Raw genomic sequence first — 16,355 nt, 5'->3', positions numbered from 1 at the left:
CATTAGGGTATAACTTTGCCCAAGTATTCTACACTTATTTAACAGTCTCATGATGCACCACATTATTTGCAACATTCTCTTCCATGTTGTTAGTCAACCAACTAAGGACAATTGTATCCTCCTTAAGCTACTTTGTGTATACACTATCTTCCTCCTGTAGGAGGGGAGGTGGCTTATTAAAGTGACTCAACAAGTCACGAGTGATGAGAAAACCACTTAACCAATTGAGACCAACTCAAGTAATTCGTTAATCATTTCAGAGGAATTGTGTTAATTTTGAGTAGGTCACCTTTTCTAGGCATATTAAAACCAATATCTTCAGCCTTGAAGTATTAATCACTAATCAAATAATCAACATTCAAAGAGCTCATGTTCTAAAGTTGTATCTTCTAGAATCAATAACACTTGCTAATATTTCAACACCCTCTTTTTTCTTTGACGTTGGACAATAAGCTTTTAACCACATATCCTCTTGGTTTTAATGACAAAGATGAAGTAAAAACTAAAACAAAACCAAACTAGATTCATGTGTATGGTGCTACAATCCAAAATTAAGCCAAGAGAGCAACAAACAAATCAAAGAGAGCACATACTGAGTGATGCTTTTGTTCAATTCATGCATGCACTTAAACAAGAATAAGCCTTCCACATGCTGGCCCATGCAATCTATAAGGATTATCACATCATTTTTAATCAGTAAATAATATCCAAATCCAAAAGAAGATCAAATCAAATCACCAAATCTTTCTTAAAGTCAAATCAAATCCAAAGAAGAAAACTTTCCTTCTTAAGTGCATGTGTCACATGTATAAAATCCCAGCCTTTTCACTTTATTTTAGCTCTTGATTATTTAAAGAATGAAATATTAGAATATAATCCAAATTAGAAGGACCAACAAATTGCTGAATTCAGCATCCTTCTAGGAAAAAAAAAGCCTCCCTTTCATTGTGTCAACCAAGAAATCAATGAGGGGAAAAAATATGCAAAATAGCCTAGAGCAGCATTCTTCTAGGGGATGTTCAACAAACTCTAACCATGGTACCAAGTATAATAAACCATGATTGTAGTAGAGAATCAACTAGGCTTGATTCAAATAATTTTTCAAGGATAAAAAACTACATTAACATATAGAAAATCGCTCTTTAACCGGAAATTGTATGAATGAGAGGAAATCAAATAAAAAAAAACCTTTTGTTGATTCATACAAAGTAGCAACACTTAATCTTCATAAAAATAAGAGAAAAATACTCATTCTCCAACCTTCTTCATGAGATTAATCATCTAAAAAAAACGAAGAAGAATACTTATCATGAATGAGCATGAGTTGCTCAACTTTACTCAACAAAAACTCCAACTTGACAAGCTTGACAAACTCGTTCAATTAACACCGTAACCGAGGGACTTGGAATCCTAAAATCATTGCCCTTATACCATGTGGAATTTAGGATTCCATAGTGGAAAGCCTCGATCAAGGTTTATGGAGAAAGAGAGGAGGAAGAGAAGAGAAGAAAGGAAGAAGAAAGTAGAAGAGAGGAACAAGAGAGGGACAAATAGTTGACAAAGAGAGAGAGAGAGAGAGAGAGAGAGAGAGAGAGAGAGAGAGAGAGAGAGAGAGAGAGAGAGAGAGAGAGCGTGGGAAAGGAGATAATAGGTTAGGGATGTGAGTGAGAAGAGGAGAGGTTTAATGCTCTATCCCATGCCTTGTAGCTCTTATTTATAACCGTGAGAGGATTTTAACAATGATTATAATGCCTTCAGGGCTACATTTTTTAAGAAAGAAAAAACATTAGTCGACATACATCATCTTACATAATTACACCCTTATGCCATCCTTGTGGAAGTCATGTTATTTACCTCTTTGCCACCCCTTCATGTGTGTGACTTCTAACAATATCTTTATTTGTATATTGATAAAAAAATATCTAACAGGAGTATACACCCACCATATATATATATATATATATATATATATATATATATATATATATATATATCTAAATTGATATTTTTAATTTCCAATGAAACAATCAACTTCAATCCACTCATTTATTTTGCATTGTACATGTTAAACTGATCCTTCGCAATTGTTTCTAGAATTAAACCTATTGATCCATTAGTTTGGCGGTTCTCAATGTTTGCATGGGCTTGAGCGGCTTTCGATAGTGGGTGAGTGTGGTTAACATGAACCTTGACCACATAATATTGGTTTTAGAAGATGGGCTAAAGCCCACACGTCCAAGGAAAATAACCCGCACATACAAAAGGTGGCATCTTGGTAAATAAGAAGATTTCTCATAAATATGACATGAAGATGTAATTAGTTGATGAGATACATGTCTATTTATGTCTTTTCTCTTGTAAATATTATTTTCCTAAGGGCATTGTAATCATTGTAACCCATACTCTAAAACTATAAATAGAGGCCCTTGTCTATGAGGTAGAGCATTAAGTCCTCTCCTCTCTTATCAAAATTATCCAATTAGCCGATGCTATTGTAAGAAAGCAATCTTCGTGAGAGCTTCCTTGGATCAGTTTTGCAAACAACCCTCTTGCTAAAAAAACATAGCCATAGTCACCATGATGAATGGGAAGCAGAAGATGCTGCATATCTCGTATGCTATGAGGGAGTCCAGCAACGAACAAGCAATGTGATCTATCGTCAGAGTTATATTTGGAACAGCACATTCAAGAATAATTGCCTTGAATATTGAAGTATTCGGTAGGTGTATCTCATATATCTCGAATGCTGCAAACTGGGGGTTTAGGTCATATGGTGGAGCGCTCGTTGAAGACAGAAATACTTTTCTCCAAGGTATTGAAGAGAGGTCTCTTGCAGCAAAGTAGTAGTGCTGGTTTTCAAAGGTTCTATCCAGCAACTTAAGAGGAAAAACGAATGCTCCCAAGCTCAAGCCTAACATTCCAGAAGTATACTAACAAGTATACCAATCATGGCAACAAGTATACCAAGCACAACATTCCAAAGTATAGCAACTTAAGATACCAACAAGTATTCCAACAGATTAGCAATAATAAATAGTACCTAAGGGAAGCATGAAATATCAACTACTTCTGATCCAAGAACAAGAGAAAAATATCTTTGTCATGCAACTCCTCCATCAAATAGTTCCTTCATAAATCATGATTCGAGTACCAAAAAACAAAATTGTGGAATCCTGAAATCACTACTTTAATACCATGTTGATTTCAGGATTCCATACTATTGAGATCTTCAACTTAGAGTGTAGGAGAGAAGAGGAAAGAAGGAGAAGAGAAGAAGTGAGTGAAGTGAAGGAAGAGAGAGGTAAGGACGGATAAGAGACAAAAGAGAGAGAGAGATTGATACTTAGAGGAGAGAAGAAGAAGGGAGAGTAAGGGTTGTGGAAAATATCCAAACCCTCCCCCTTAGCAATTATTCATAGATCTCGGGAGTACATAAATTACAAGTATACCCTTCACCCTAGATAGAGTGAAGAAGAGACGAAAAAACTTAAGATATTTATAGTAATAAACACCCAAGCTTGTCTATGTCTTTCAACACCAATCATGCCTTCCCTTCATGTGGGTGCTTTCTAACAATATTAAACAGGAGTTAACGTCCACCATATATATCTAAATTGATATTTTTAACGTCCAAAGAAACAACCAACTCCAATCCATTTATTTTATTCTGCACTGCACATGTTAAACTGATCCTTAGCATCTGTGTCTGGAATTAAAACTACTGATCCAGTAGTTTTGCGATTCTCTAGGTCTGCATGGGCTTGAGCGGCTTTGGACAGCGGGTAAGTGTGGTTAACATGAACCTTGAGCACACCTGCATCAACATTAGCAAATACTTCTCTAGCGCTTTCAAGTAGCTCGTCTCGAGTTGCATTGTACTGAACAAAAGTTGGTCTTGTCAAGAATAGACCTTTCGCCGCAAGGGCTGATAATGGAATTGGGTCTGGTGCTCCTGACGACTGCCCGCAGCTCACCATCCAACCCCGAGGTTTCAAACATGCCAGTGATCCCTGAACATCAATAGAAGAGGCATTACCAATGCATGCTGCAATTTCAAATAGTAGAAAAGCCACCTCCTGCCCCATTCATTTCAGGGGCTTGGATCAGTGCTTACCTCAAATGTGTCCTTCCCAACGGAGTCATAGACCACATCAACTCCTTTGCCAGATGTGATCTCATTGACGCAAGCAACAAAATCTTCTTTTGTATAGATTATGACATGGCTGCATCCATCTTGAGTAGCTTGAGCTGCTTTTGACTCAGTTGACACAGTTCCAATTACAGTTGCACCCAGGGCATTTGCCCACTGGCAAAGTAAAGAGCCAACTCCGCCGGCTGCTGCGTGAACAAGGACCATATGCCCAGCTTCAACCTGCATCAGTGAGTATTGGTTATTCTGATGAAGAAAATATATAGCTAATGTTCATTAGCTCAAAGCATAGAACATACCTTAAAGCATCGTCGAAGTAACAGTTGTGCAGTCATACCCTTAATCGTAACTGAAGCTGCTACAGTTGGAGATATAGAGGCTGGCACAGGCACCACAGCAGTTGCAGGGAGTATCTGTTCTTCTGCGTAAGCACCCATGATGAAGCCATCATGAGAAACTAGATCCCCCACTTCCAGTCCTCTTAATCCAGGCCCCAATGCAGTGATTACTCCAACTGCCTCAATCCCTACAAAATTAAGTCAATAATAGATTTCAATAGATCGTTTGTTTTACAAGAAGCTAATTAGACCTTTTTGCGGAAGAGAGTAGTGATCAGACCTGGGGTGAAGGGCAAGGCAGTTCTGTAATTTCCCTTCCGGAAATGCACATCATAGTAGTTGACTCCGATTGCTTTGTTTTTTACTTGGATTTCACCTTCCTTGGGTTCCCCTATTTCTACTTCTTCCAATTTCAGGACCTGCTTGTCATGTTTAATTACTCAAACCTCTCTGATCACAGTCATTTCAAATCTCAAAATGAAACAAAACAAGTTGACGAACAACTATAAAGAATTTATACAATAAGTTACACTGAACCAAAACAGAAAACCACCTCCAGTTGCAATGCTATCAGAAGAGTATTCGAAAGAGGGAGACTTGCCTCGGGTCCGCCACACACATGAACCCTAATAGCTTTCACCATGGCTGCTGCAAATGTCTTTCCTGGTGATCAGAACAAGAAGCAGCACTCTTCTTCCTTAAAACCGAGAGCTCTCCGTCCTCAACCAGAAGGTGCTCTTTAATCCTCTTATGCAACCATTTCATGTTCCGTCTTCTAAAACGATTTTTCAACCCCTTAGAATTTTCAGGCGTATAATTTTTTAAAAAGAGACTTCCTTCAGCCGTATAGTTTTTTAAAGGGAGACTTGAATTCAACTATCAGGGTAGTCACCTCCTGCTGGTGTTTTCCTTCACGTTTAACTTGCATGCGTTAATGGATCCATATCAACGGTTGCCTTGACCAATACGAGCTAAACCAGAACAGCAAGTTTCAGCATGATTCGCAATCAACGTATATATATGTACAAGTCTCATGTGAATGGACACCATGGAGTTTTGCTTTACAAGGTCAGAGATTCGTTCTCGTTCCAATTCAAGATCACAAGACGTATACGCTACGAGGATCGCACAGAACTTCGAGAATGCCTGAAACACGGCGTCCTTGACCAGTGATCAGCAGTTCAGTCCAACGATGCTTCCCAGAGCGAGGAACATATTCACAGCCCCAACTTCCATGGACGAACCAATTACTGAAGTTATCCAATTTGTTTATAAATTTGAGGCAATTTTTTAGGTTATCTGATCCGTCTGAAGTCATGGATTGGCCAGAAAGTAGCGTTAAAAAAAATGTCGCCGAGAGGAAAATTACCTGGACTGAAAGTAAGACTCCGTGATTGACCCTCACATGGAACCGGAGAGGAAAATTTAGATGAAAATAAAACTCCGTCATTTAAGTTATCTGATCCGTCTGAAGTCATGGATTGGTCAGAAAGTAGCGGCAGAAAATGCCGCGGAGAGGAAAATTACCTGGACTGAAGGTAACTCCGTGATGGACCCTCACATGGAAACATTAAGAAGAGACCTGGAACATTCATCATTGAACTTACAACCATTCATCACTTATAATACACGTTTTTTAGGGGTATATTTTTTGGAATATACAAAAATACCCCCTATTAATTTTAATTTTTTTTAAAAAAATATAGTGACTGAATTTCACTTCAATAAACCATTAGGTGATGAAATTATTTCTTTGTGCCCAAACTTTAAAGGAATCTACTAACACAAATTTACTTGAGGGTAATTTTCTAATATATGTTCGTTGGATATCTTAATAAGAGAAGATGTCATATTTTCAAAAATGACCTAATTCCTAGTGCAGCCAAAGCCTCATTAAATGAAAGGCTGGCCCTATTTTTTCAATAGTAAGCCCTTCTTCTTCAATAGTAAGAACATCTCAGCTCTTCCCCCTTCCCCTTCCCCTTCCTTTTGTCTTAGTGGGAGGCATAGCACCACCCCTCTTGTCCCTAGTAAGGGTATTGATTGACCCTCTTTGAGCATAAAAGAGAGGGAGTTGTGGCTCAACTCATTGCTTCTTCTTCTTCTTCTCCTTCTTCCAACAGATAGTAGAAAGGCATAGGGAGCAGTCCCCCTTCCCACTCAGGTGATAGGAGGAGCATCTTGGGAATAGGGTGGTGGCACGATCCCTCTTTGTGCAGAAAAAAGGGGTTAGTCACTATTGAAGTAGTTTTAGCGGTATTCTATGTAATTATTAGAGTGAGTGGTATAAGTTGTAATTAGTGGTTAGTTTTAAGTATTATTTTTTATTCTTATGTATTAGGGCTTCCCTACCCCACTTATATAAATAAGAAAGAGAGCGGGAAGAGCTCATACTCGTGCTCTCTCTTAACCCCTAAAGTTTCTCTTCTCAACTCGTGCTTTTGCCTTTTCCTTCCCATATTCTCTTCTTCTTTATTGAAACTTAGGATTCCATGATGTATAATCATAGAAGAAGATGTTGTGGAGAGAAGGTTTTAGGAGGAGAAGAGGAAGAGTGACAAATTTGGAGAAAAGAGGAGGAAGATTGTGGTCATGGACTTGTCCAAACCCTCCCCCTTAAGTTGTATTTATAGATATCAAAATTACTAATATTATAAGAATACCCTTCACCCTAGTAAGAGTGAATCAAAGATATAAATCATATACTAATTAAATAAGTGTCATCTTTATGAGATGACTCTTTATTTACCATCATACCACCACTGTGTGGGCCTATGGGTTTGAGATCTTCCACACACTTCGACGTGTGGACTTGGGCCCATCCTCCAACACTCCCCCTCAAGTTGGAGGTGAGAGAACATCATAAACACCTAACTTGCTGTAAATGGTCTATAAGATCTTCCCATATAAAATGGTACTCCACCATATCTTCCAACACTCTCCCTCAAGTTGGTGGTCTCTTTGTTCTTTTCCAAGAGACCCAACTACAATAATATGAGAGAGTAAAATCACTCCTAGCCATAAGACATCGCTCCATACTCTAATTAAATGACCATAGTAAAAATATTTTTTGCTCAATTTCATAGGTAGAAAAGTAGCTCTATTATGGGGCACAGAGTCTACCCACTTTCTCAGGGTAGCTAAAAAAATACCTCTTAGGTGAATAATAGACTTGACTCGTGCTGGATGTCGGAGACACTCCTATCATGTAGGTAGTGGGTCTATAGGCATTTTTCATAATAAACTCCTCCATCACAGTGTCCTAACATAGGGCACCAACTCCCAAATGGTAGGAGTAAAAATGCCAAATAAAGGGGGTAAAAGGTAATCACCGAAAGATAATATTTTGGGGCCACCATTTGCTTTATTCTTCATCAGAATAACCAATGCTGACAACCATCAACAACCTATAAATCCTTCTTCAATGATAATGTCTCAGTTAAAGAGACAATAGCAACAACTGAAATTGGCCTGGGCCCAAATAACACTACCAAATAGGTAGTTATATAACATCAGATAACCAGTAGGTAATAAAAGTTCTTAAGAGCAATAAAGACACATAAGATAATCTACAACAGGTCTATCCTTGAGTAAGGAAGTTATGCACCAAGTAATAAGCTCACAATAATTCAAGGTAATAATCAAGTCGGAATCAAGCCAATAGCAGATAGTAGGCAGTAACTTTGACAGTGAGTGTGTGAGTCAAGCTGAGTAATAGACTGTCAATAATAAGTTGAACCAAGTGATGTTTGATAATCAATAAATCAAACAATATCCAACGTGTTCATCCTTCCTACTTCTCCTTCTATTCTCCCCCTCAAGCTAGGAAATAATGTCAAAGATCCCAACTTGAAGTCAATAAATATTTTGCAAGTTGAAGTGCTAATCCACCTCTTGTATGATCAAGAAAAAGAAGGATAGTATCAATAACTTCACTAGCTCAAATATTATAACTCAGGCCAAGCCAAATATTTCAATCTTTTCTTGCCTTAATTTTTTAGGCAATGATACCAAATCAAATTCTTTGTAATCTTTCAAAATACCAAAAAAATATCACACAATTCGACACTAGAAAAATCTTCTAAATAAGGTAGTTTCCTCCAATTGGTGCCAACTTAGAAATCAAAGAAGACAAATTTCCTTGCCATTTTTTTCTTGAAATCTTTATGCAAGGCAATATTGACAAATAAATCAAGGAAAGTTTCTAAAAATAAGATGATCTTCTAAAGATTCTTTCCAAATATTGTTAGTTAACAAACAAAAACTTTGCAAGGGTAGATCATTAGTTACTTTCTTGATATTGTTGATCAATAATATCAACTAAAAAAGTTAAGCAAAAAATATGATCTTTGATTCTTCCTATGCGAATATCTCCTTATATAGATCAGATTGACATTAAATTTTCTCATTCGGAAACTGTACTTAAATACCTTTAACAAATTATATCTTCTCTTCATAAAATATACTTATTTTGAGATAAATAATCTAATAGATTTCGGACTCTGTAATTTGGCCGAACTGAGTACTCTTTCTTCTTTGACCAGCCTGACCTTTGACTCTTCTGAGATTGATATCTCTATCTAAAAAACCAGAATGAGAATTGGTTGAATAGGTAAGAAAATAGACTTAAATGTATTTCTTTTGATATATAATTCTCCATATATTTCATTGTGATAACCAAACAGCCATTCATATTACTTCAAATCCACTCTTGTCATTTTATACGGGAGAAGTTTCAAGTAGGAATAATCTCCCTCAAACAGGTTTCATCTCAAGAGCAAGTAGCTGATATTTTCACTAAACCCGTTATATCTAAAATCCTATATTTTATATGTGGAAAGTTGGGTATTTATGATGTCTTTTCTCCTCTTGCTTGAGGGGGAGTGTTGGAAGATGGGCTCAAGCCCACAAGCTAAAGACAAGAAGCCCACACGTCAAAGGAGTGACATATGTGTAAAATATGGTACTTTTCATAAAGATGGCATATAGGTGTAAATATGTGTTCCTTTTATATTTTTTGTTTTATCAAGTTGTATCCCTAAGGGCATTGAAAAACTATAAATAAAGGCATTGGCAAAGAGGTAGAGCATTGAAGCCCTCTCTTCTTCTTCCAAAATTTCATCCAACCTTCCTCTTTCTTATTTGACACAAACCCTTCTTTCCTTAATCCAAACTCTTTTCTGTTACGTTCTTCTTCTTCTCCTCTCCTTTCTCTCTTCTTCTTCTACTTCCTCGTTGATCTAAAATTCTTCTCATGGGATCATAAATTCTATAGGGACTATTAATGTCCAAAATATATCTCAATCTATTTACTTTTTATGTTTGTGAATGATTACTCGAGAGTTACATGGTTATATTTGATGAAGGACAGGGCTAAGGTATTTCCTATTTTCACTTCCTTTTGTTCTATGGTGGAAAATCAGTTTAAAAACAAGGTCAAAATATTTCGGTCCGATAACGCGAAAGAGTATTTTTCTTCTCCCTTTAAATTTTTTTCAAGGAAAAATAGATCTTTCATCAATCGTCCTGGGCTTATTCACCTCAACAGAATGGTATATCCAAAAGAAAACATCGCCATCTTGTAGAAGTTGGCCAAACTATGTCTATGAATTTTCCCCAATTTAATTGGCCCGATATAGTTCTCATTGCTTATTTTTTTTCAAAATCGTATGCCCTCCGGTGTGATCAAAGGTGTTGCCCCCTGTCTCCAAATTGTTTCCAGATTCAATTGCCTTCCTGTTGTCACCTAAGGTATTTGGATACATATCTTTTGTTCATCACTTGGGGCCTCCCTGGGGTAAATTCCTTGTTATGGACTCAATAGCACATCGAGTCACCCAAAGGAGGAGGCAATGACTCACTCAGTTCACTAGTTTAACTTTCATATTTTATATTACTTTCAGTTTAATTTTTCATTAATTATGTAATGAGCAAGGACGTAAGGGCAGAATTGGTATTTTTAGCCCTAAAACACTTATGATGTCAAAACCCTATTTAAAGGGAAAGAAAATAGAAAAAAGGCAAGTCTGGAATTAGGTTAAATGGGATTGGGAGTTCTCCATGACGAGCTCTAGGGTTGGGAGGTCTCCTTGACAAGCTTCAAGGTATGTTCTTGATTTGATCTTTCATTCTTTTCATCTTGAATTTTGTTTGTATTAAGACTATTCGAGATCAAAGGGAGGAAGGGGGTTTTAATTACTCTTTTTTGAGTTTAAGGAGGGCTTTAGCCTCTTCCACAAAATAGCAACAAGAAAGAAGGGTTTTACCTTCAGTCCGAACAAGGGAGAGGAGGTGCTTGGGTTGGATACTCGAACAACATATCAAAGAGGCAACTTTAACCTCTTTACCGAGTGTAGAAGGGTTAGAGGATCATACCTTTTCTTATGTGACCAATAACAGTCTTCAAGAGAAACCCTACACCCTTGACGTAAGTCTAAAAATGGGTTTCATTCATTTTGGTCAAGAACAACACAATTAGTCTTCTAGTTACATAGAAGACTAAGAAAAGGAAACTCATTTTCAAGCATCACGATAACAGCAAGAGAAAAGGGAGTCTTCGCATCATTACCTTGATCAAGAACCCTCATAACGTACTGGATTCACAATTACCTTGCCGAGTTACTAGATCCATGGCTAGGGACCATAACAACTTGGTATCAGAGCAGGGTAACACGATGGAGAATAACATTAATGAATTAAGGGAGTTGATGCTCAGAGGTCAGGTAGAGAGTGACAGAAAAGTTGCTCAAATCACGGAGATGTTTCCTAAAATAAATCTCGAGATTGAGAGACTGAATGGGAGGATGGACAGTATAACAACTGGTCTAACGACTGGAAGGAACACAATTTTGGAACAAAGAGGAGAGGACAGCTCCCATAACAGAGGGAGAGATGAGTTTGCTGGGCGCACTAGTTTTCCTGGCCAACAGGGACACTTTAACCAGGGAGGAGGCACTGTACCAGGTATACTAAACTTGATTTCCCTACTTTTAATGGATCAGAAGATCCTTTGATTTGGTTGCATAGGTGTAAAATTTTTTTTAGCCATAAAAAAACAACAACTAATGATATGGTAGGGTTGGCCGCTTTCCAATTACTGGGGGAAGCACAACTTTGGTATCATTAAGTTGAGTCAGATAGATTATTGGTAGATTGGGAGGAGTTTAAGGAATTATGCACTATGTGTTTTGGTCCCCTGGCTCACAACAACCCTTTGGGGGATTTGGTGTTGTTACGCCAAACTGATTCAGTGGAGCTCCATCAAAAACAGTTCCAGGAAAAATTAACAAGAGTGGGCCGGATGGTTCGGGTTGACCAGCTGGTAAATTTATGTACAATAGGCCTTAATGAGTCCTTACGGCTAGAGATGGAGCTACATGCACCTGTCAACTTAGCCAGAGAAATGAATCTCGCTCGGGCATTAGAACTCGACAGAAGGTCCAACACAAAAGACCAGCATGGCAAGGGGAATGGAGCACTTCCTCCACTTGGCAAGGACGGCGAAATACCCCTCCTCAGGTGTTTCAGTTAGCATTACCTCATCCAGTAAACAACACGGGTAATACTATGACATCAGATACGAGATCTAGTAACCCTCCACTTTAGTATATAAAAAAAATTGACTAGTGCGGAGATGGCAGAATGGCAGTCCAAGAATCTGTGTTACAAGTGTGGTGAACAGTATCGGGTAGGTCACCAGTGCAAAAGGTTGTTTTAGCTCGAAGTGGATGAAGCAGATAATCCACATGATACAGATGATATTATAGAGGAGGAACCACTAGAAATATCTTTGCATGACATTACTGGGCAGAAATCACCCAAAACTATTCAAGTCAGAGATCAAGTCCTCGATCGGGAACTTGTGGGCTTGTGGATTCGAGGAGTACCAACAATTTTCTTAGCTTAACTGCGGCTCAGCATCTACAGTTATAGATCCTTCCACATCCGACAACCACAGTCTCAGTGGCCCAATGGGGAGAAAGTTCCTAGCTACGGGATGTGCAAGGCGGTAAATTTTTCCTTTGGTACTACTTAATTCATGCTGAATTTTTTTTCATTTATCTGGCTGGTTTTGATATGGTATTGGGAATTAAATGGTTAGAAACATTGGACCCATTCTGTGGGACTTCTCTGCTTTAACAATGAGTTTTGTCTTGCGCGGTAGCCAAGTGCTCCTACAGGGGAGTGAAGTGGACAAACTGCATCACCTTCATTCTATGCACGCCCAGGACACTCCGGACAACACTCTTGATAATCTTATTGACGAGTTCTCAGACCTCTTCCATGAGCCTTCCGGGCTGCCTCCCTTGAGGTACTGTGATCACAAGATCTGTTTGAAACCAGGGTCTGATGTCGTGGTCGTTCAACCGTACTGGTATCCACACCTACAGAAAGACAAAATCGAGAGATAGTGCCAGGTGATGTTACAACAGGGCCTTCTTCACAGTAGCCGGTCCCCGTTCTCTTCACTTGTATTACTCGTGAAGAAACATGATGGCACGTGGCAATTTTGTATTGATTATCAGGAATTAAACGCACAGACAGTGAAGGATAAGTTCCCGATTCCAGTAGTGGAGGAGTTCCAAAATGAATTACATGGGTCGTGGGTCTTTAGCATGATCTGGAATGGCCCATAAAATTTTGGAGAGAGCTTATGGCGTTTGATGGCTGCAAGAGATAGTTGGCGGTATGGCTGAAGTTTGAGCCAAACAAATTCTCCAGGTGCAAAGGAAAGGGGATGATGTCCTTTGTCATAAGTATGCTTCATAGTTGCTTGTGAACGTTGTAACTGAAAGCGGACTTGAGCAAACATTGCATCTCTGTCGGCTAATGCTTGGTCCAATGCCGCTACCCGAGAAGACCCTGATTCATAAGAAAGTAGGCGGGAGAGGGTCGCGTCCATAAACAACTCGAAAAGGGGTAGTACCCAGTGCGGTGTGGTATGAGGTATTATAACAATACTCCGCCTATGCTAACCAACGAACCCACTGTCGGGGCGTGTCCCCCACAAAGCACCGTAAATACATCGCCAATGTGCGGTTAACCACCTCTGTGTGGCCGTCTGTTTGAGGGTGGTATGCTGAAGAAAAAGCTAACTTAGAGCCATGGAGCTTAAATAGTTCCCCCCAGAATTTGCTGGTGAAGATAGCATCATGGTCGCTGGTGATGGTCTCCGGAAGGCCATGGAGACGGACAATATTATCCATGAAGAGCTGAGCGACTTGTGTTGCTGTATACGGATGGCTGAGGGCCATAAAGTGGGCATATTTCGAGAACCGGTCTACCAAAACCAGAATAACAGATTTCCCTGCAGAAGGAGGAAGACCATCCATAAAATCCATTGAGAGATCTGCCCATACCTGTGAAGGAAGTTGAAGTGGCTGGAGCAAGCCGGCGAGTTGTAAGGATTCAGACTTATTCCTCTGACAGATCTGGCACGCTGCAACATACTCAGCAATGACCCACTTCATACCTCTCCAATAAAACTCCCGACTGAGGCGGAAGTATGTTTTCTGCTGGCCCTCATGTGTACTATCATGAAAGGAGGCAATAATGGCAGGAAGGAGTACCGACGAAGGATGAAGATATATGCGTCCTTTATACAGAATGAGACTGTCCTGTAGTGTCCAGTTCTTGTCCTTGGAATGGTTTTTGATTTGAGCTTGTAAATCAAGGAGATCTAGATGATGGCTAGTATCCTGACGGATTGTGTCCAACAAAGGGGACTTGGGGTGGCTCAATGCGTGCAAGTGTGAATCCTCTAGTTCTCGGCGGGACAAAGCGTCTGCTGCCCTGTTGAGATAACCCGGTTTGTATTCCACCTGAAAATCAAATCCCATTAATTTGCTGAGCCAATGTTGTTGTGGGGATGTAGTAAGGCGCTGCTCCAATAAGTATTTGAGGCTACAGTGGTCTGTCCGGATCACAAAAGGTCTGCCCCACAAATACGGCCTCCAATGCTGCACGGCTTTGGCCGAACCGATGAGTTCCCCTTCATACGTGGCTAACTTGTGATGGTGAGGCGCGAGATGGCGGCTAAAATAGGCAATGGGGTGACCCTGTTGCTGCAAGACAGCACCTATCCCTCCCCCGGATGCATCGCATTCTATGATGAATTTTTTGGCAAAGTTGGGCAATTGGAGAACTGGTGCTGACGCTAATGCCTATTTTAAGTTGTTAAACGAGGAGTCTGCCAACTGAGACCACTGAAAGGCATGCTTCTTCAGTAAATTGTGCAATGGCGCTGCCAGGTGACCATATTCTTTGATAAATTTTTTATAATACCTTGCGAGACCATGGAACCCTTTCAAAGCTGTAAAGGAGTGAGGTGTGGGCCAATCCATAACCGATTGTATCTTGCTGAAGTCTGGTTTCACCCCAGATGCCGAGATCACATGCCCCAAATAAGCTACTTCGGATGTGGTAAAGTCACATTTGGCACGATTGAGAAATAAATGGTGTGCTCGGAGAATTGTGAAAACCTGTCGCAATTGATGCAAGTGTGCTGCCCAAGTTTTGCTATAGACCAGTATATCGTCAAAAAAAACTAAGACATGCTTCCGTAAGAAAGGGCGAAATACCTGGTTCATAAGCGCTTGAAAGGTGGACGGGGCATTGGATAGCCCAAATGGCATCACCAAGAACTCGTAGTGACCATGGTGGGTGCAGAAGGCAGTTTTTTCGATATCCTCTGAATAAACTCGAATATGATGGTAGCCAGATTTCAAGTCCAACTTTGTAAATAATTGAGAGCCGTGTAGCTCATCCAATAATTCATCGACCACTGGAATTAGAAATTTATCTTTGATGGTGCGAGCATTGAGTTCACGGTAATCCACACAAAAATGCCAAGATTTATCTGATTTCTTTACCAGCAATACCAGGGATGAAAAAGGAGAATGACTAGGCTGAATAATACCTTGTTGTAGCATTTGTTGACATTGTCGTTCTATCTCATCTTTTTGCACATGGGGATAGCGGTAGGGGCGCACTACCACTGGTTCGGTGCCCATCTTCAAACGAATTCTGTGATCACACTCTCGTATAGGAGGAAGGTCGACAGGTTCCTGAAATAAATCAGCATATTCGGCCAACAACGAAGCTAAGTTATCCCTTTGGGAAGGATCCACCGAAAGTGTTTGGAGGCTGCATGGCCTCTGTGCGCTATTGCCCTGAAGGGTGATCGGATGGGTGTCCTGGTTAAAACTCATGGTCAGGGATTGAAAATCCCATAAAATCGGACCCAATCGCTGTAGCCATTTAATGCCCAATACAAGGTCAAACCCAGCTAGCGGTATGACCAAAAAATCTGCTACAAAGGAGTGACCTTCAATAGTAAAGGGCACTGCTGAACCGAAACCCACAGTGGTGACCTTGTCACCGTTAGCCACTGAGACCGATATGCCTGATTTCTGCTGTAGTGATAACCCCAACTGTTGTGCTGCCTGGCTGCTTATAAAATTATGTGTGCTGCCTGAGTCCATGAGTGCTAGCAGAATATGATGGTGCATGGTGGCATGGACCTGCATGGTATTGGTGCTATGTAGGCCTGTCACGGCATGGAGGGAGATTTCTGGTGTCTCCTCCTCGGTTTGGTCCACATCCTCCTGAAATTCATCCTCTGAGGGGTCTTCTATTTCTACCCAAAATAGTCTTTTGCATTGATGGCCCCTGATGAATTTTTCATCACAATTGAAACATAGGCCCTGAGCCCTTCTCTGATCAATTTCTGCTTTTATGAGACGTTTGATAAATCCCGGTGGGGGTGTAAAGGCTAGTGGTGGTGGTGGAGAGGAATTGTTGGGTTGAGGCCGTGGGATAGTGGAATAAGGACCATGGGGGGGGGGGGGGGGGGGGGGGGGGGGGGG

The 16,355-nt window shown here is 40.0% G+C and overlaps 1 protein-coding gene across 1 annotated transcript; it reads right to left on the bottom strand.

The window, feature by feature from the left end:
- Positions 1-3,662: 3,662 nt before the first annotated feature.
- LOC137949431 (uncharacterized) lies at positions 3,663-5,134 on the bottom strand. The gene is made up of 5 exons (XM_068795486.1): positions 5,090-5,134; positions 4,769-4,907; positions 4,450-4,676; positions 4,115-4,372; positions 3,663-4,010 (listed from the first exon to the last, which is right to left on the bottom strand). The coding sequence occupies exons 1-5, from the start codon at positions 5,129-5,131 to the stop codon at positions 3,663-3,665; spliced, it is 1,014 nt and encodes a 337-aa protein (XP_068651587.1). The 5' UTR covers positions 5,132-5,134.
- Positions 5,135-16,355: the final 11,221 nt, after the last annotated feature.

Source organism: Aristolochia californica, unplaced genomic scaffold, assembly GCF_029961685.1.
Source record: "Aristolochia californica isolate CCGP_79_NKW_82.1479 unplaced genomic scaffold, dmAriCali1.0.hap1 SCAF_14, whole genome shotgun sequence".
NCBI lineage: Eukaryota > Viridiplantae > Streptophyta > Magnoliopsida > Piperales > Aristolochiaceae > Aristolochia > Aristolochia californica.
Note: the sequence above shows the minus strand (reverse complement) of the source record. Positions and strands in the feature narration are given on the sequence as shown.